Below are 20,820 nucleotides of genomic sequence, written 5' to 3' on the forward strand. Positions count from 1 at the left end.
GGTGTGTTATACATACTGGCCTTCCCTGTAGCTCAGTTGGTAGAGCATGGTGTTTACAACGCCAGCATGGTGTTTGCAACGCCAGCATGGTGTTTGCAACGCCAGCATGGTGTTTGCAACGCCAGCATGGTGTATTATACATACTGGCCTTCCCCGTGGCTCAGTTGGTAGAGCATGGTGTTTGCAACGCCAGGGTTGTGGGTTTGATTCCCACGGGGGGGCCAGTGCAAATTTTTTTTTACAAAAATGCATGAAATGAAATGTATGCATTCACTTCTGTAAGTCGCTCTGGATAAGAGCGTCTGCTAAATGACTAAAATGCAAAACCAGCAGATAGTCCTCCAGTTCTCTCTCTCTCTCTTTCACACTATCTTTCTGTTTCTCTCCTCCAGTTCTCTCTCTCTCTCCTCTCCATCGTTTTGGTTAAAGTGAGACACATTAGATAATTAAACTATTTAAATCATTACATCGTTACCCAGCTGTTGCTTAGCAGTTGAAAACATAAATGAATGAAAGTTATTTACCTGACAAAGACGACGAACTGACTGTATAGAGTCGCTGACACCCATGCATCTAATGCTGCTCTGAGAGAGAGAGAGAGAGAGAGAGAGAGAGAGAGAGAGAGAGAGAGAGAGAGAGAGAGAGAGAGAGAGAGAGAGAGAGAGAGAGAGAGAGAGAGAGAGAGAGAGAGAGAGAGAGAGAGAGAGAGAGAGAGAGAGAGGTGTAGAGAGAGAGTGACAGAGAGAGAGAGACAGAGAGAGAGAGAGAAAGAGACAGAGAGAGAGGTGTAGAGAGAGAGAGACAGAGAGAGAGAGAGAGAGAGAGAGAGAGAGAGACAGAGAGAGAGAGAGGAGACACAGAGAGAGAGAGAGAGAGAGAGGTTTACTCCATTCTAAGCAAACAGATGTTTATCTGAGGACAGATCAGCTGGACTGAGAAGTGAAATGTCACCTGCCACACAGACACAGAAAGAGCGGGGCGGGGTGAGGGTGAAAATAACAAGTGCATCGCGCTGAGCGGCAGGGTGTGAAAGAACCAATAATGCCCCTTTGAACTGAGATGGAGGGAGGGAGGGAGGGGAGGGAGGGAGGGAGGGAGGGAGGGAGGGGGAGGGGAGGGAGGGGGAGGGAGGGAGTGAGGGAGGTAGGGAGGGAGGGGAGGGAGAGAGAGGAGAGAGAGGGAGAGAGAGAGAGAGAGAGAGAGAGAGAGAGAGAGAGAGAGAGAGAGGAGAGAGAGAGAGAGATAGAGGAGAGAGAGAGAGAGAGAGAGAGAGAGAGAGAGAGGAGAGAGAGAGAGAGAGAGAGAGGAGGAGAGAGAGAGAGAGAGAGGAGAGAAGAGAGAGAGAGGGAGAGAGAGAGAGAGAGAGAGGAGAGAGGGGGAATAGGGGGAGGGGGAGAGAAAGAAATAGAGGGAGGGGGAGAGAGAAAGAGAGAGAGAAAGAAATAGAGGGAGGGGAAGAGAGAAAGAGAGAGAGAGAGAAATAGAGGGGAGGGGAGAGAGAGAGAGAGAGAGAGAAATAGAGGGAGGGAGGGAGAGAGAGAGAGAGACAGAGAGAGACAGAGAGAGAGAGAGGTAGAGAGAGAGAAATAGAGGGAGGGGAGAGAGAGAGAGAATCAATTGTTCTTAAATTTTATTAAATATACTTTTTGTATTGATTTGATGTTAATAAAATAATAATACAAAATAATATTTATATTTTTGTAATTCGTTGGCAGCCATATTGGATTTTCTATGCGCTGATGTCCCTGGACCAGTGACCACGTCCGTGAAGATGGCCGAGTGGCGCAGCGGTCTAAGGCACTGCATCTCAGTGCAAGAGGCATTACTACAGTCCCTGGTTCAAATCCAGGCTGTATCACATCCGGCCATGGTTTGGAGTCCCCCATAGGGCGGCGCACAATTGACCCAGCGTCATCCGGTTTTGGCCGGAGTAGACCGTCATGTAAATAAGTATTTGTTCTGACTTGTCTAGTTAAATACCGGTTAAAAACTACAGCGTAATGAAATACGTCATTAACGGGGCAGACTCGCTGACAACGCGGAACTAGTGGAGAATTCACGTGATTGTCAGTCGGACATGTTTCCCGAGCGGACAATTTACAACTTGTTTGGACGGCTACGATGTATTCAGCAGGAACAGAGAGTTTGATCAAACAAGCCAGGTAAGACCCGGCAGTTAGCGGTGTTCAGAGCAGAGTCAAGCCGAGGAAAGGACACTGTTCTCCGCCTGCTTCTGTTCGTCGTACCCCGCTACTGTCATGTTGTTTGGTGTTAGTTTGCTCTTGTCACCTCGCAACCACAAACCGAGCTGTAAGGTACACTGAACAAAAATATAAACGCAACATTTTCTAAGATTTTTAGTGAGTTACAGTTCATATAAGGAAATCAGTCAATTGAAATAAATATTTTAGGCCCTAATCAATAGATTTCACATGACTGAGAATACAGATATGGATCTGTTGGTAACAGATACTTAAAAAAAGGGGGGGCAGGGGCGAAAATCTGATATCCACTTTAGAGGGGACAATTACATGACATTTTCTCAAGAGCAATTCCTGAGGGGGACACCAAAAGTAGTGCTGTAACACATAGCCTACATTGTAATATGGTAAATGTATATTGAGGAACCAAAGAAATAAGGTGTTTGCCGTACTCCTAACTACCGGTACCCAAAACTACACAACTAATCACAACAGCAATACCATTGCCTTTAACAAATCTTAGTTCAGTCACCAGTTTAAGTTGAGAGTGGGGGTATCCATGGCATTTTCCAATTATGTTCCTATTTTACAAGTCAAAAAAATGGAGAACCTTTCATAATGTTGCCAAACAAAGACTCAACAAACTTACCTGAGACTCCCTGTCTCTGCCAGTCTGTCCCTGCATATCTGTCCCCAACTCTGCTGTCTGTGTGCCATCTGTTGCCTGCTCTGCCTAATGACATCATTGTGAAACATTTCCATTAGAATTTCATTTCTTTCTTATGAACATTTTATCAACTAGTCTTTGAGATATTAGGCTACTAGGGTTCTTACTATGCGTTTTGGTGTACTGAAAAATACTCTGATGTCAGTCTTTTATTTTTCTGCCATTTTTCTACCTGGCTGGCTGGCTGGCTGGCTGGCTACACACACACACAGTGTGTAGGTTATTTACAGTAGGAGATGGGCTTCTATCATCTTCTATCATTCTATTTGGGCTTCGATCTAAAAGGTAGCTAGCAAATGTGAAACGGATTAAAATGACAAGAGTTGACAGCTGTATGAGTTCACCATTTACACAACATATGCTGCAACCTTTTGTAATTTTAATAGTTTGTTTCATATTGGCTCGCTTCCAACAATAGCTGAATTTGCAAAGCTAGCGAGCACCAATTCAGTTTTAGTGGTGTTTGCTATAATCTTTGCTACCCGTGTTAAATAAAGGTGAAATAAAATAAATAAATAAAAGTTCCCTTGCGACAATTTAGCTTTTGCAACGAGACCATTAAATATATTTAAGACAATGGTAGACTAGAGTGTAGTTCTGTTCAGTTTATCGCTAACCTTATCACAGGGACTTTGAAGCACTAACTTACATCATCTGCATGCTGATTCCATCTTTGACGACGCCACATAAATGGAATAGGTACTAGCTAGGTTAATAGTTAATATTTGCGCGCTAGCTCTGCATATTCAGCTAGTGTGTGTGTGCGTGATTGACTGGATGAACCTCACGTCAGTTACGTAGCAAGCTAAGGAACTGGCAGTGGATCAAACCATTGTGAGGCAAAGGGCGGGGGGTCGCAATCTTTTGAAACTTAAAAACGCACTATTAAGTGTCTATAATCAGCACAATTGCTTTCATTGCGTATTATTAATATTATTTAAATTACATAGTTATGTTTCAGTGATATATTGGGGGGGACAAATCATATTTTTCCCAGGATGGGGGGGTCGTGTCCCCCTGTCCCCCCCGGGATTTCCGCCCCTGGGTAGGGGTGTGGATCAGAAAACCAGTCAGTATCTGTTGTGACCACAATTGTCCTCATGCAGCTCATCTCCTTCACATAGAGTTGATCAGGCTGTTGATTGTGGAATGTTGTCCCACTCTTCAATATTAAATAAAATACAAATGGCTGTGAGAAGTGGCTGGATATTGGCGGGAACTGGAACACGCTGTCAAACATGTCGATCCAGAGCATCCCAAACATGCTCAGTGGGTGACATGTCTGATGAGTATGCTGGCCATGGAAGAACTGGGACATTTTCAGCTGCCAGGAATTGTGTTCATATTGTCGTGTCTTTGGCTATGCCGGATTAAGTGATATGACATGCTATTCTATAAAATCCTTTCTCTGTAATTAATATCACCTGATTGAGCTAATCATGTAAATGTAATTAACTAGAAAGTCGGGGCACCACGAAAGAGTGTTTATAGAGCTGTTATCTTCCGAATAAACTCTGAAAGACTTAGTAATATTTGACATCAATAGCAGTCAATATTAATCGTCACCTTATTTCAGTCTCATCTGAAAGTTGTAAATTCTTGGTTATCTTCACGAACTCTGGCTAACAAGTTGAATCATCAATACAAAATTGGGTTTAATTATTTATTTCCTAAATACCTAACTAATCACACAGAATTACATATACACAGAATGCAAATGATGTCATACAGAAAACGTCCCTGGTGGACGGAACCTGTATGACGGCTTGTTACGCAAAGAAAGGGGGTTGGGCTTGAATGAAATAGCGGGAAGACTGAGGAACAAAGGGAGAAGCTAAACTTTCGTAAATACAGTATCTTATGCATTCTAAATTACCGCCCATTTGGAAAAGGAAAATGCAATAAATATTTACTCTGAGCTGCGCTTCAGTAGGTTGGTCGTAGATGCTGGCCGTGTTGGCCAACAGAGATCTTCCTGTCCTCGGAAGAATGTCTCTGGTGGTAAATTGGTTACGTTGTAGTATCTTCGTTGTCTGTTAGACTGGATATGCCCTCCGTCCTTTCCTAGCCCACGTTTACAGCTGCTGTTGCTAACTCAACGGTTAGGATGTCTCACTTCTTTAGTGAATAAGAGTTCAAAGTTCATACCATTCACAACCAAAGCTCACGCTGAGGTTGGCTTAGTTCTGTAGTTGACATGTCAGGCCTTTTTAACGTGGAACCGTCGTCCTATCGTCCTTGGAACAGGAGGTTACATTTTCATCAAGGGCTTATATAGTGAAGGGAGAGAAGGGTGTGTTTCATAGTTTATAACCAATGTCTCTTCACAGGGGCGGGCCAATGATTGAGCAGGGCTCTAACCTTATGAAAACCCAATTCTCTCATTTGGAAGCTAAAATTACGTTTAATCTTTTCACAAATAGTTTCATATTTAAACATTTAAATAGCACAACAATTCCATGTGAATCTGATAACTAGAATGTGTAGACTTTCCCAGATACAGTTTATGTCGTCCTGTCATCAGTCATAATGTCTCAGACGCCAACTGATCTGACATCATACTCATTAAGTACCAATGCATATTGCCAACTGGTTCTATTACTGAAATATGGTTCCTTTCCCCCCACTTGTTTGATGTTCCCAGACTCTTTATGTTTAACAAAGGCCATTCGAGAGTCCTTCAGTGGGGTCAGAGAGAGAGGGAAGAGAGAAAGGTATTTATGGGGGGTCATAAACCTTACCCACAGACCAACCTCATGACATTATCCTTGCGACATGGGGCCGTGCATTATCATGCTGAAACATGAGGTGATGGCAGTGGATGAATTTTGGCTCCCGAGTGGCGCAGCGGTCTAAGGCACTGCATATCAGTGCAAGAGGCACCACTACAGTCCCTGGTTTGAATCCAGGCTGTATCACATCCGGCTGTGATTGGGAGTCCCATAGGGCGGCACACAATTGGCCCAGCGTCGTCCGGGTTTGGCAGGGGTAGGCCATCATTGTAAATAAGAATTTGTTCTTAACTGACTTGCCTAATTAAATAAATAAAAAATTAAATGAATAGGCACGACGATGGGCCACGGAATCTCTGTACATTAAAATTGCCATTGATAAAATGCAATTGTGTTCGTTGTCGGTAGCTTATGTCCGCCCGTACCATAACCCCACCGCCACCATGGGGAACTCTGTTCACAGTATTCGTATAAACCGTTCGCCATCAGCCAGGTGCAGTAGAAACGTGGATTAATCCGTGGAGAGCTTCTCCAGTGTGCCAGTGGCCATCGAAGGTCAATCGGTCACGACCCTGGTGATGATGACGAGCACACTTCTCCAGTCGGTCACGACCCTGGTGAGGATGAAGAGCACACTTCTCCAGTGTGCCAGTGGCCATCGAAGGTGAATCGGTCACGACCCTGGTGATGATGACGAGCACACACGAATGAGCTTCCCTGAGACTGTTTCTGACAGTTTGCGCAGGAAATTATTTGGTTGTGCAAACCCAGTTTCATCAGCGTGTACTGTTTTTACATAGTACTATGTAGTAACCAAAAAAGAGTTAAATAAATCAAAATATTTTATATTTTTCAAAGTAGCCACCCTTTGCCTTGATGACATCTTTGCACACTCTTGGCATTCTCTCAACCAGCTTCACGAGATAGTCACCTGGAATGCATTTCAATTAACAGGTGTGCCTTGTTAAAAGTTAATTTGTGGAATTTCTTTCCTTCTTAATGCGTTTGAGCCAATCAGTTGTGTTGTGACAAGGTAGAAGTGGTATACAGAAGATAGCCATATCTGGTAAAAGACCAAGTCCATATTATGGCGAGAACAGCTGAAATCCGCAACAGGGACAGCGGTGCACGACAAGCGGGAGCGAAGGGCACTGGGCCCTGTTGTGTTACCGGATAGCAGCTCAAACTCTCCCCATTGAGCTGTAGACTGGATCACGGTCACATCCAGATGTTTACTACCAATATTCCACGTTATTTCTAGTGTTGGCTGCTATCCTACTCAAAATAACATGAAGGGGGATGGAACAAATCGGCCACGTTAGCTACTTCCGGGGACGTGATGCAACTGTCCGGTGGGAAGGAACTCGCATCAGCAAGCACCTTGATACAGCACCTTGATACAGCACCCTGATACAGCACCTTGATACAACACCTTGATACAGCACCTTGATACAGCACCTTGATACAGCACCTTGATACAGCACCTTGATACAGCACCCTGATACAGCACCTTGATACAGCACCCTGATACAGCACCCTGATACAGCACCCTGATACAGCACCCTGATACAGCACCTTGATACAGCACCTTGATACAGCACCTTGATACAGCACCCTGATACAGCACCCTGATACAGCACCCTGATACAGCACCCTGATACAGCACCTTGATACAGCACCATGATACAGCACCCTGATACAGCACCCTGATACAGCACCCTGATACAGCACCCTGATACAGCACCTTGATACAGCACCCTGATCCAGCACCCTGATCCAGCACCTTGATACAACCTTTACATTGGCATCCAGATGGTGAGGAATACTACAAGTTATTTCTCCCTCGTCCAAGTTTTAACTAGACCTCAACAGGATGACTGACTGAACCCAATTCAGCCTCTCCCTTGTAACTGCGCGTCCATGTCACACATGGCTAGTCAAACTCCGAACTCTTCGTTGATACGATGCTGAAACATCAATCCATGGGTGAGTCAGTGCCACAGTTTTATTGGTGCCGAAATGTAAATAGTCCTGGTGGCCATTTTATTGGTTTAGATGTTCAGCAGTTTTATGGCTTGGAGGTAGAAGCTGTTAAGGAGCCTTTGGGTCCTAGACTTGGTGCTCCGGTACCGCTTGCAGTGCGGTAGCAGAGAGAACAGTCTGACTTGGGGGGGTAGAAGCTGTTAAGGAGCCTTTGAGTCCTAGACTTGGCGCTCCGGTACCGCTTGCCGTGCCAGAGCACCAAGAACAGTGACTTGGGTGACTGGAGTCTTTGACAACTTTTTTAATTGTATTACTTACCATTCATTTGGTCTGCTTTTCAATGCAGAAGTACCTTTTTACCCCCACTCCTATCAATAAAATAATTGTACAAGTGTTCCTTACACAAGTTGATTTGTGTGGACCAATCACCCAGTTTATATTAGTGTGACCAATCACCCAGTTTATATTAGTGTGACCAATCACCCAGTTTATATTAGTGTGACCAATCACCCAGTTTATATTAGTGTGACCAATCACCCAGTTTATATTAGCGTGGACCAATCACCCATTTTGTTTTAGCGTGGACCAATCACCCAGTTTGTTTTAGCGTGGACCAATCACCCAGTTGGTTTTAGCGTGGACCAATCATCCAGTTTGTATTAGCGTGGACCAATCACCCACTTTGTTTTAGCGTGGACCAATCACCCACTTTGTTTTAGCGTGGACCAATCATCCAGTTTGTATTAGCGTGGACCAATCACCCACTTTGTTTTAGCGTGGACCAATCACCCACTTTGTTTTAGCGTGGACCAATCATCCAGTTTGTATTAGCGTGGACCAATCACCCACTTTGTTTTAGCGTGGACCAATCATCCAGTTTGTTTTAGTGTGGACCAATCACCCACTTTGTTTTAGCGTGGACCAATCACCCAGTTGGTTTTAGCCTCTTGTTGTGTTCAGTGGATGAACTGGCTGTTTTCTCAGTCTTTTCTTCTTCTCCTGAGTAGTAACAGCAGTTCAAGCTCTAGCTGTTCAGGCTCTAGCTGTTCAGGCTCTAGCTGTTCAGGCTCTAGCTGTTCAGGCTCTAGCTGTTCAGGCTCTAGCTGTCCAGGCTCTAGCTGTTCAGGCTCTAGCTGTTCAGGCTCTAGCTGTTCAGGCTCTAGCTGTTCAGGCTCTAGCTGTTGCAATTCAAAAAGAGACACGTTTGCTTCTGTGACTAAATTGTAGTGTCGTAAAGCATAGAACACCAGACAAGCCTGACATGTAGCTAGCATCTGTAAACGGGGCATAGAACACCGGACTAGCCTGACATGTAGCTAGCATCTGTAAACGGGGCATAGAACACCGGACTAGCCTGACATGTAGCTAGCATCTGTAAACGGGCATATAACACCAGACTAGCCTGACATGTAGCTAGCATCTGTAAACGGGCATATAACACCAGACTAGCCTGACATGTAGCTAGCATCTGTTAATGGGCATATAACACCAGACTAGCCTGACATGTAGCTAGCATCTGTTAACGGGGCATATAACACCGGATTAGCCTGACATGTAGCTAGCATCTGTAAACAGGCATATAACACCAGACTAGCCTGACATGTAGCTAGCATCTGTAAACGGGCATATAACACCAGACTAGCCTGACATGTAGCTAGCATCTGTAAACGGGCATATAACACCAAACTAGCCTGACACGTAGCTAGCATCTGTTAACGGGGCATAATAACACCGAACTAGCCTGACATGTAGCTAGCATCTGTTAACGGGCATATAACAACAGACTAGCCTGACATGTAGCTAGCATCTGTAAACGGGGCATATAACACCAGACTAGCCTGACATGTAGCTAGCATCTGTTAACAGGCATATCGTCGTTAGCTAGAGTCTAACAGAGTGCCTCGGCTACTCATTGACCCTGCCTTGTACTATACCTCTCTGGAGTCGTTCACCTCTGACCCGGAGCTGCATGTAAGTGACAGCTGTGATGTTGTTTCCAGGGAGATCGGGGAGGTGGAGCTCCAGAAGTTCTACAGCCGGATCACCAAGCAGCTGGCGGGTAAAGAACACGGCCATGATGTCATCGACTCACTCCAGAGACTACACCTGATCATGGCCTCAACCAAGTACACTAGGAGGTACCCTACACCCTAAACCCTACACCCTAACTGACTACACCTGATCATGGCCTCAACCAAGTACACTAGGAGGTACCCTACACCCTACACCCTAAACCCTACACCCTAACTGAATACACCTGATCATGGCCTCCACCAAGTACACTAGGAGGTACCCTACACCCTAAACCCTACACCCTAACTGAATACACCTGATCATGGCCTCCACCAAGTACACTAGGAGGTACCCTACACCCTAAACCCTACACCCTAACTGAATACACCTGATCATGGCCTCCACCAAGTACACTAGGAGGTACCCTACACCCTATACCCTAAACCCTACACCCTAACTGAATACACCTGATCATGGCCTCCACCTAGTACACTAGGAGGTACCCTACACCCTAAACCCTAACTGACTACACCTGATCATGGCCTCCACCTAGTACACTAGGAGGAAACCCTACACCCTAAACCCTACACCCTAACTGACTACACCAGATCATGGCCTCCACCTAGTACACTAGGGGGTACCCTACACCCTAAACCCTACACCCTAACTGACCTCACCTGATCATGGCCTCCACCTAGTACACTAGGGGGTACCCTACACCCTAAACCCTACACCCTAACTGACTACACCTGATTATGGCCTCCACCTAGTACACTAGGGGGTACCCTACACCCTAAACCCTACACCCTAACTGACTACACCTGATCATGGCCTCCACCTAGTACACTAGGAGGTACCCTACACCCTAAACCCTAAACCCTACACCCTAGCACCAAGTACACCTTATCATGGCCTCAACCAAGTACACTAGGATGTACCCTACACCCTAAACCCTAACTGACTACACCTGATCATGGCCTCCACCTAGTACACTAGGAGGTACCCTACACCCTAAACCCTACACCCTAAACCCTAGCACCAAGTGCACTAGGAGGTACCCTAAACCCTAAACCCTACACCCTAGACCCTAGCACCAAGTACACCTGGATGTAAGACTGTGTCTCTCTGGTCCTGGAGAGGGTTGTCATATCTGTAAAGAATGGAAGACCATAGTTTCATTCTCATGTGTATTATAGCTGGGCTGGAACAAAAACCTGCACACTTGCCTTCCCCATGCTATTGGGTGGTCGTAGTAGCCTGTTGTCATGGTAGCCTGTTGTCATGGTAGCCTGTTGTCATGGTAGCGTGTTGTCGCAGGAGTGTGTTGTCATGGTAGCGTGTTGTTGTGGTAACCCATGTGTATGCGTTGTCCACAGGCTGCCAGTGGAGCTGCATCAACGTCTGCTGTCGTTTTGTGTGTCTTCCTCTGTGGAGCAGCTGACTGTGTTGACCTCAGCAGTACTCAGAGAAACACTGCCCCCCTCTGGCCCGGAGCAGATCTACACTCTCCATGACTACAGCCCATTAACCAGTCATACTGCTGCGTTAGTACTGTCACAGGTACACACATCCATACTGAATTAGGCTCGTGCCAATTCCCCATAAATGTTTAACCTCTCTAGGGTATGTGGGACGAAATCGTCCCACCTAGTCAACAGCCAGTGGAATCGAGTGGCGCGATATTCAAATACCTTAGAAATGCTATTACTTCAATTTCTCAAACATATGACTATTTTACACCATTTTAAAGACAAGGCTCTCGTTAATCTAACCACATTGTCCGATTTCAAAAAGGCTTTACAGCGAAAGCAAAACATTAGATTATGTCAGCAGAGTACCCAGCCAGAAATAATCACATACCCATTTTTCAAGCTAGCATATAATGTCACAAAAACCAAACCACAGCTAAATGCAGCACTAACCTTTGATGATCTTCATCAGATGACACACCTAGGACATTATATTATACAATACATGCATGTTTTGTTCAATCAAGTTCATATTTATATCAAAAACCAGCTTTTACATTAGCATGTGACGTTCAGAACTAGCAAACATACCGAAAACTTCCGGTGAATTTACTAAATTACTCACGATAAACGTTCACAAAAAACATAACAATTATTTTAAGAATTATAGATACAGAACTCCTTTATGCAATCGCGGTGTCCGATTTTAAAATAGCTTTTCGGCAAAAGCACATTTTGCAATATTCTGAGTAGATAGCTCGCCATCACGGGCTAGCTAATTTGACACCCACCAAGTTTGGCGTTCACTAAACTCAGAATTACTATAAGAAAAATTTGATTACCTTTGCTGTTCTTCATCAGAATGCACTCCCAGGACTTCTACTTCATCCACAAATGTTGTTTTGGTTCAAAATAATCCATAGTTATGTTCAAATATCCTCTGTTTTGTTCTTGCGTTCAAGACACTACCCGAACGGTGACGCGCGGACGCGTATCGTGACAAAAAAAATCAAAATTTTCCATTACCGTACTTCGAAGCATGTCAAACGCTGTTTAAAATAATTCTTTATGCGATTTTTCTCGTAAAATAGTGATAATATTCCGGGAGATGTCTTTTTCGTTCAAAGACTGAGAAAGTAAAATGGCCTCTTCACATGCACGCGCGCACCCCGTCTCATTGTTCTCAGATCGACCACTTACCAAATGCGCTACTGTTTTTCAGCCATGGGCTGCAAAGTCATCATTCAACGTTTTGCCGCCTTCTGAGAGCCTATGGGAGCCTTAGAAAGGGTCACGTTACAGCAGAGATCCTCAGTCTTCAATGAAGAGGCTATAGAAGGCCAAGAAATGGTCAGAGAGGGCACTTCATGTATGGAATCTTCTCAGGTTTTGGCCTGCCATATGAGTTCTGTTATACTCACAGACACCATTCAAACAGTTTTAGAAACTTTAGAGTGTTTTCTATCCAAATCAAACAATTATATGCATATTCTAGTTTCTGGGCAGTAGTAATAACCAGATTAAATCGGGTACGTTTTTTATCCGGATGTGAAAATACTGCCCCCTACCCTAGAGAGGTTAAACCCCCGAGGCATAGCGAAGCCCAACCATGTTGTTCCATATCTCTCTTAACGTCTCCCATATAGGAAATGGAGGGTTGTGTCAAAATATTTTATTGTAAAGGTGGTTAAATTTATAAATATTGTGACACACACCCCCCTTTAACTCATTATTTTTGGTAGGCGTTCAATACACAAGTTAAATGTTCTCTCATTCAGTGCTGCGTGGTCCTGCCGGACAACAATACGTACAGTAAACCCTGTTTTCTGTAAGACAGGTGTTACTGTATGTATTTCTGCCAGGCAGGACCAGACAGGAATGAAAGAGAGAACATTGGACTCAGGAAGTTGTGTATTGAACAGCTACCATAAAGTCAAGTTTACATTCATCATAAATGTTCATAGTTGATATTTCAGCATATTGTATCTGTGTGTTTACAGGTCCTAAATGCTGTAAGATATTCTAATGCAGTTTGTTTGTGAATGTAGGGCAGACAGCTGACTCCCTGTATTCCTAATTTGAGCAGTATCAGAGCTTTTTACACAGCCGTCCATTTCATATAAGGTTGGGCTTTGTTATACCTCGGGTAGAGGACTCTCAAAACATGAAGCCCTTTTGGAGGATTGGCGACTAGCCTATGAAACTCTCTCTCTCTCTGTCTCTCTCTCTGTCTCTCTCTCTGTCTCTCTCTCTCTGTCTCTCTCTCTCTGTCTCTCTCTCTCTCTCTGTCTCTCTCTCTCTGTCTCTCTCTCTCTGTCTCTCTCTCTCTGTCTCTCTCTCTCTGTCTCTCTCTCTCTGTCTCTCTCTCTCTGTCTCTCTCTCTCTGTCTCTCTCTGTCTCGCTCTCTTTCTGTCTCGCTCTCTTTCTGTCTGCCTCTCTCTCTCTTTCTCTCTCTCTTTCTCTCTCCTTTTCTCTCTCTCTCTCTGTCTCTGTCTCTCTCTCTGTCTCTGTCTCTCTCTCTCTCTCTCTCTCTCTCTCTCTCTCTCTCTCTCTCTCTCTGTCTCTCTCTCTGTCTCTCTCTCTGTCTCTCTCTCTCTCTGTCTCTCTCTCTGTCTCTCTCTCTCTCTCTCTCTCTCTGTCTCTCTCTCTCTCTCTGTCTCTTCTCTCTGTCTCTCTCTCTCATCTCTCTCTCTCTCTCTCTCTGTCTCTCTCTCTGTCTCTCCTCTCTGTCTCTCTCTCTGTCTCTCTCTCTCTGTCTCTCTCTCTGTCTCTCTCTCTGTCTCTCTCTCTGTCTCTCTGTCTCTCTCTCTGTCTCTCTCTCTGTCTCTCTCTCTGTCTCTCTCTCTGTCTCTCTCTCTCTCTCTCTCTCTCTCTCTCTCTCTCTCTGTCTCTTCTCTGTCTCTCTCTCTGTCTCTCTCTCTCTCTCTGTCTCTCTGTCTCTCTCTCTGTCTCTCTCTGTCTCTCTGTCTCTCTCTCTGTCTCTCTCTCTGTCTCTCTCTCTCTCTCTCTCTCTCTCTGTCTCTCTCTCTCTCTCTCTCTCTCTCTCTCTCTCTCTGTCTCTCTCTCTCTGTCTCTCTCTCTCTGTCTCTCTCTCTGTCTCTCTCTCTCTCTGTCTCTCTCTCTCTCTGTCTCTCTCTCTCTCTGTCTCTCTCTCTCTCTGTCTCTCTCTCTGTCTCTCTCTCTCTCTGTCTGTCTCTCTCTCTGTCTCTCTCTCTCTCTGTCTCTCTCTCTCTCTGTCTCGCTCTCTGTCTCGCTCTCTGTCTCGCTCTCTTTCTCTGTCTCTCTCTCTCTCTCTCTCTCTCTCTGTCAATTCAATTCAATTCAATTCGCTTTATTGGCATGACGTAACAATGTACATATTGCCAAAGCTTACTTTGGATATTTACAATATAAAAAATAAATAAAAATGAGAATCAAAAATTGTCAACGGGACAACAGTAACAACAATAACCAACGGTCAATATAACCATACATTCAACAATAACAATAATCATACAGTTGAGGACATGTGCAGGTTTATTGGTCTGTCAGACACTGTCCCTCAACTTATGGCAGGCAGCAATGTAGTGCGCTGCCAACCCACAGCTCTCTGCGTCCTCCCCCAACAGGATGGGTAGCCTATCCTCATCAGAGAGGTCTTTAAAACCTTGAATAAGGATTTCAAATTTGGGGAAATGACACTCTCTAATTGTTTTATATTTTTGACATTTTGTCAGGAAATGCAGCTCCGTCTCAGGTTCTGCTGTTGTGCAGTGGTTGCACAGCCTTTCCTCTACAGGGAGCCAGGTTTTCCTGTGTCTACCCTTCTCAATGGCAAGGCTGTGCTCACTGAGCCTGTACTTTGTCAAGGTTTTTCTAAGGTTTTGATCAGTAACCATGGTCAAATATTTAGCCATAGTGTACTGTCGATTTAGGGCCAGATAGCACTGCATTTTGCTTTGTGTTTGTGCTTGTGTTTCCCAATAAGCAATGTAGTTTTGTTTTGACTGTGTTGTAATTTGGTTTATTCTGATTGATTGGATGTTCTGGTCCTGAGGCTTCAGTGTGTTAGTAGAACAGGTTTGTGAACTCAGCCCCAGGACCAGCTGGATGAGGGGACTCTTTTCTTTGCTCAGCTCTTGGCATTGCAGGGCTTGGTAATGATATGAGAGGGGGTCACTGTATTTTAGATGTTTCCAAAACTTAATTGCTCTTTTTTGAGTTTTTATTATTAGTGGATATTGGCCTAATTCTGCCCTGCATGCATTGTTTGTAGTTTTTCTCTGGACACGTAGGAGAATCTTACAGAACTCTGCATGTAGGGTTTCAATGGGGTGTTTGTCCCATTTGATGAAATCTTGTTTTGCAAGTGGACCCCACACCTCGCTGCCATAAAGTGCAATTGGTTCAATGACATATTCAATTAGTTTTAGCCAAATTTTAATAGGTATTTCAATTTGAATTTGCTTTTTAATGGCGTAGAATGCCCTGCGTGCTTTCTCTCTCAGTTCATTCACTGCCTCATTAAGGTGTCCAGTTGAGCTTATTTTTAAACCTAAGTAATTGTAGTGTGTACAGTACTCTATATATTTTGTACCAATTGAGAACTTTGGTCTAATTCCCTGAGATCTGGATCTTCTCTGGAAAATCATTATTTTAGTCTTTTTGGGGTTTACTGCCAGGGCCCAGGTCTGGCAGTACTGCTCTAGCAGGTCCAGGCTCTGCTGTAGGCCAGGTGCTGTGGGTGACAGCAGGCATAGGTCATCTGCGAAGAGTAGGCATTTAACTTCTGAATTGTGGAGACTAACACCAGGGGCTGAGGATTTTTCTAGAATAGTGGCCAATTCGTTAATGTAAATATTGAAGAGTGCAGGGCTCAGATTGCAACCCTGACGAAGGCCCCGCCCCTGGTTAAAGAATTCTGTCCTTTTCTTACCAATTTTAATGCTGCACGTATTGCCAGTATACATTGATTTAATTATGTCATATGTTTTACCCCCTACACCACTTTCAATAACTTTGTAGAACAGTCCTGTATGCCAAATAGAATCAAATGCTTTTTGGAAGTCGATAAAGCAAGTGTATATTTTGGTATTATTTTGGTGGACATGTTTATCTATCAGGGTGTGTAAGGTGTAAATATGATCAGTTGTGCGATGTTTTGGTATAAATCCAATTTGGCTTTTACTCAAGACATTGTGCTTATTAAGGAAGTTTAGAACTCTTACATTGATGATACTACAGAAAACCTTCCCCAGGTTACTGTTCACACAAATGCCTCTGTAATTGTTAGGGTCAAATTTGTCTCCATTCTTAAAGATTGGGGTTATGAGTCCTTGATTCCAGATGTCAGGGAAATAACCTACACTCAGGATCAAATTAAACAATTTTAATATAGCCAATTGAAATTTTGCACTAGTGAGTTTGAGCATTTCATTTAGGATGCCATCAGGTCCGCAGGCTTTTTTAAATTTGAGAGCCTGAAGTTTCTTATAGAGCTCCTGGTCAGTAATTGGGGAGTCCAATGGGTTTTGATTGTCCTTTATAGCTTTTTCTAATCCATTCAACTCTCATGGATTTGGCGTTGTTCTGCGTTTGTGTCAATTTGAACGGTGTTGTAGAGTGTTTTGAAATGGGTTGTCCATATGTCACCATTTTGTATTGCTAATTCCTCTTGTTTAGATTTTTTTAGTTTTTTCCAATTTTGCCAAAAGTTGTTTGTGTTTATGCTGTCTCTCTCTCTTTCTCTCTCTGTCTCTCTCTCTGTCTCTCTCTCTCTGTCTCTCTCTCTCTCTCTCTCTCTCTGTCTCTCTCTCTGTCTGTCTGTCTGTCTGTCTGTCTGTCTGTCTGTCTGTCTGTCTGTCTGTCTGTCTGTCTGTCTGTCTGTCTGTCTGTGTCTCTCAGGCGGGGTCTAAAGAAGACCTGTCAGCTCTCTCCTCTCTCCTCCTGCGAAGTTTGGATGGACGACCAGCAGGCATCCTGTCTCACCTTCACACTCTGCCTCTTCTCAACAGCATCATCACCTACTGCCCAGAGAGCCTTACTGAAGGTAAACAGATACAAGCGTGTATCTGTGTGTTAGAAATAGCAGAGAGCTTGTGATTATGGGATTCTCCCTCGTTGTGTGTCTGTCGTTCTCTGCAAACATCAAAGCAGTAACTTGCTCCTTCAGGTTCAGGCTCTACAACATTCAGACTCATCTCTGGGCCTGGAAGCCCGTTCCACTCCTTTAATCAGGGACTGATTTAGACCTGGGACACCAGGTGGGTGATTCCCTCTGAACAGGGACTGATTTAGACCTGGGACACCAGGTGGGTGATTCCCCTCTGAACAGGGACTGATTTAGACCTGGGACACCAGGTGGGTGATTCCCCTCTGAACAGGGACTGATTTAGACCTGGGACACCAGGTGGGTGATTCCCCTCTGAACAGGGACTGATTTAGACCTGGGACACCAGGTGGGTGATTCCCTCTGAACAGGGACTGATTTAGACCTGGGACACCAGGTGGGTGATTCCCCTCCTGAACAGGGACTGATTTAGACCTGGACACCAGGTGGGTGATTCCCCCTCTGAACGGGACTGATTTAGACCTGGGACACCAGGTGGGTGATTCCCCTCTGAACAGGGACTGATTTAGACCTGGGACACCAGGTGGGTGATTCCCCTCTGAACAGGGACTGATTTAGACCTGGGACACCAGGTGGGTGATTCCTCTCTAATCAGGGACTGATTTAGACCTGGGACACCAGGTGGGTGATTCCCTCTGAACAGGGACTGATTTAGACCTGGGACACCAGGTGGGTGATTCCCCTCTGAACAGGGACTGATTTAGACCTGGGACACCAGGTGGGTGATTCCTCTCTAATCAGGGACTGATTTAGACCTGGGACACCAGGTGGGTGTAATGATCAGGTAGAACAGAAAACCAGCAGGGTCCAGACCTCGTAGGGTCAGAGTTGAATACCTCTGGTCTACAACATCTTTAGAGTACGACCCTACTTCACACAGGAAGTGGCGCAGGTTTTAATCCAGACACTTGTCTTCTCCTTTCTGGACTACTGCAACTCCCAACCCTATGGGAGGCAGCTCCCACTCAGCCCAGTCCAAGCGCTTCTCTGTCCTGGTACCTCAATGGTGGAACCAGCTTCTCCCTGAAGCTAGGACAGCAGAAACCCTGCCCATCTTCCCCCTGAAGCCAGGACAGCAGAGTCCCAGTCCATCTACCCCCTGAAGCTAGGCCAGCAGAGTCCCTGTCCATCTTCCCCCCTGAAGCTAGGACAGCAGAGTCCCTGTCCATCTCCCCCCTGAAGCTAGGACAGCAGAGTCCCTGTCCATCTTCCCCCCTGAAGCTAGGACAGCAGAGTCCCTGTCCATCTTCCCCCTGAAGCCAGGACAGCAGAGATCCTGTCCACCTTCCCCCCTGAAGCTAGGACAGCAGAGTTCCTGTCCATCTGCCCCCCTGAAGCTAGGACAGCAGAGACCCTGTCCATCTTCCCTGTCCATCTTCCCCCTGAAGCCAGGACAGCAGAGACCCTGTCCATCTTCCCCTGAAGCCAGGACAGCAGAGACCCTGTCCATCTTCCCCCTGAAGCTAGGACAGCAGAGACCCTGTCCATCTTCCCCTGAAGCTAGGACAGCAGAGACCCTGTCCATCTTCCCCCCCCTGAAGCCAGGACAGCAGAGACCCTGTCAATCTTCCCCCCTGAAGCCAGGACAGCAGAGTCCCTGTCCATCTTCTAAAAACATCTGACTTTGCTGATAGCTACTTTATTGAGGAAAGATGTACTTGCTATGACTGTAATATGTGGTTTTCCACCTAGCTATCTGAATATACTAACTACTGTAATATGTGGTTGTCCCACCTAGCTATCTGAATATACTAACTACTGTAATATGTGGTTGTCCACCTAGCTATCTGAATATACTAACTACTGTAATATGTGGTTGTCCACCTAGCTATCTGAATATACTAACTACTGTAATATGTGGTTGTCCACTCAGCTATCTGGAATATACTAACTACTGTAATATGTGGTTGTTCCACCTTAGCTATCTGAATATACTAACTACATGTAATATGTGGTTGTTCCACCTAGCTATCTGAATATTACTAACTACTGTAATATGTGGTTGTCCACCTAGCTATCTGAATATACTAACTACTGTAATTGTGGTTGTCCACCGTATCTGCAATACACTAACTATGTAATATGTGGTTGTTCCACCTAGCTATCTGAATATACTAACTACTGTATATGTGGTGTCCCACCTAGCTATCTAGGAATACTACTAACTACTGTAATATCGTGGTTGTTCAACCTAGCTATCTGAATATACTAAATACTGTAATATGTTGTTGTTCCACCTAGCTATTCTGAATATACTAACTACTGTTAATATGTGGTTGTCCACCTAGCTATCTGAATTAATACTAACTACTGGTAATATGTGGTTGTTCCATCTAGCTATCTGAATCTACTACTACGTAATATGTGGTTGTCCCACCTAGCTATCTGACTATACTAACTAACTGTAATTATTGCTGGTTGTCCACCTAGCTATCGGAATATACTAACTACTGTAATATGTGGTTGTCCACCTAGCTATCTGAAATACTAACTACTGTAATATGTGGTTGTCCACCTAGCTATCTGAATATACTAACTACTGTAATATGTGGTTGTCCACCTAGCTATCTGAAGATGAATATACTAACTACTGTAATATGTGGTTGTCCCACCTAGCTATCTGAATATACTAACTACTGTAATATGTGGTTGTCCACCTAGCTATCTGAATATACTAACTACTGTAATATGTGGTTGTCCCTCCTAGCTATCTGAATATACTAACTACTGTAATATGTGTTGTCCCCCTAGCTATCTGAATATACTAACTACTGTATATGTGGTGTCCCCTAGCTATCTGAATATACTAACTACTGTAATATGTGGTTGTCCCCTAGCTATCTGAATATACTAACTACTGTAATATGTGGTTGTCCACCTAGCTATATGAAATACTACTACTGTAATATGTGGTTGTCCCTCCTAGCTATCTGAATATACTAACTACTGTAATATGTGGTTGTCCACCTAGCTATATGAATATACTAACTACTGTAATATGTGGTTGTCCACCTAGCTATCTGAATATACTAACTACTGTAATATGTGGTTGTCCACCTAGCTATCTGAATATACTAACTACTGTAATATGTGGTTGTCCCACCTAGCTATCTGAATATACTACTGTAATATGTGGTTGTCCACCTAGCTATCTGAATATACTAACTACTGTAATATGTGGTTGTCCACCTAGCTATCTGAATATACTAACTACTGTAATATGTGGTTGTCCACCTAGCTATCTGAATATACTAACTACTGTAATATGTGGTTGTCCACCTAGCTATCTGAATATACTAACTACTGTAATATGTGGTTGTCCACCTAGCTATCTGAATATACTAACTACTGTAATATGTGGTTGTCCACCTAGCTATCTGAATATACTAACTACTGTAATATGTGGTTGTCCACCTAGCTATCTGAATATACTAACTACTGTAATATGTGGTGTCCACTAGCTATCTGAATATACTAACTACTGTAATATGTGGTTGTCCACCTAGCTATCTGAATATACTAACTACTGTAATATGTGGTTGTCCCACCTAGCTATCTGAATATACTAACTAGTAATATGTGGTTG

General features: G+C 44.3%; 2 protein-coding genes across 6 annotated transcripts in view; one reads left to right on the forward strand and one right to left on the reverse strand.

Annotated features, from left to right (window-relative positions):
- The window catches only part of LOC115188867 (caspase recruitment domain-containing protein 11-like), an 85,643-nt gene extending 84,987 nt beyond the window's left edge, over positions 1–656 (reverse strand). Inside the window, 1 exon segment of the mRNA XM_029747693.1 lies at positions 525–656. Coding sequence (XP_029603553.1) covers positions 525–573 — 49 coding nt within the window. The 5' untranslated portion in view covers positions 574–656.
- Positions 657–1,927: 1,271 nt separating this feature from the next.
- The window catches only part of LOC115188923 (AP-5 complex subunit zeta-1), a 389,472-nt gene continuing 370,579 nt past the window's right edge, over positions 1,928–20,820 (forward strand). For 2 of the 5 annotated variants that reach the window (XM_029747750.1, XM_029747751.1), the window contains exons 1-4: positions 1,941–2,162; positions 9,644–9,781; positions 11,033–11,216; positions 17,009–17,153. In XM_029747750.1, coding sequence (XP_029603610.1) covers positions 2,122–2,162; positions 9,644–9,781; positions 11,033–11,216; positions 17,009–17,153 — 508 coding nt within the window. In that variant the 5' untranslated portion in view covers positions 1,941–2,121. The other 3 variants (XM_029747756.1, XM_029747752.1, XM_029747753.1) reach the window with 3 other exon arrangements.

Source organism: Salmo trutta, unplaced genomic scaffold, assembly GCF_901001165.1.
Source record: "Salmo trutta unplaced genomic scaffold, fSalTru1.1, whole genome shotgun sequence".
Taxonomy (NCBI): domain Eukaryota; kingdom Metazoa; phylum Chordata; class Actinopteri; order Salmoniformes; family Salmonidae; genus Salmo; species Salmo trutta.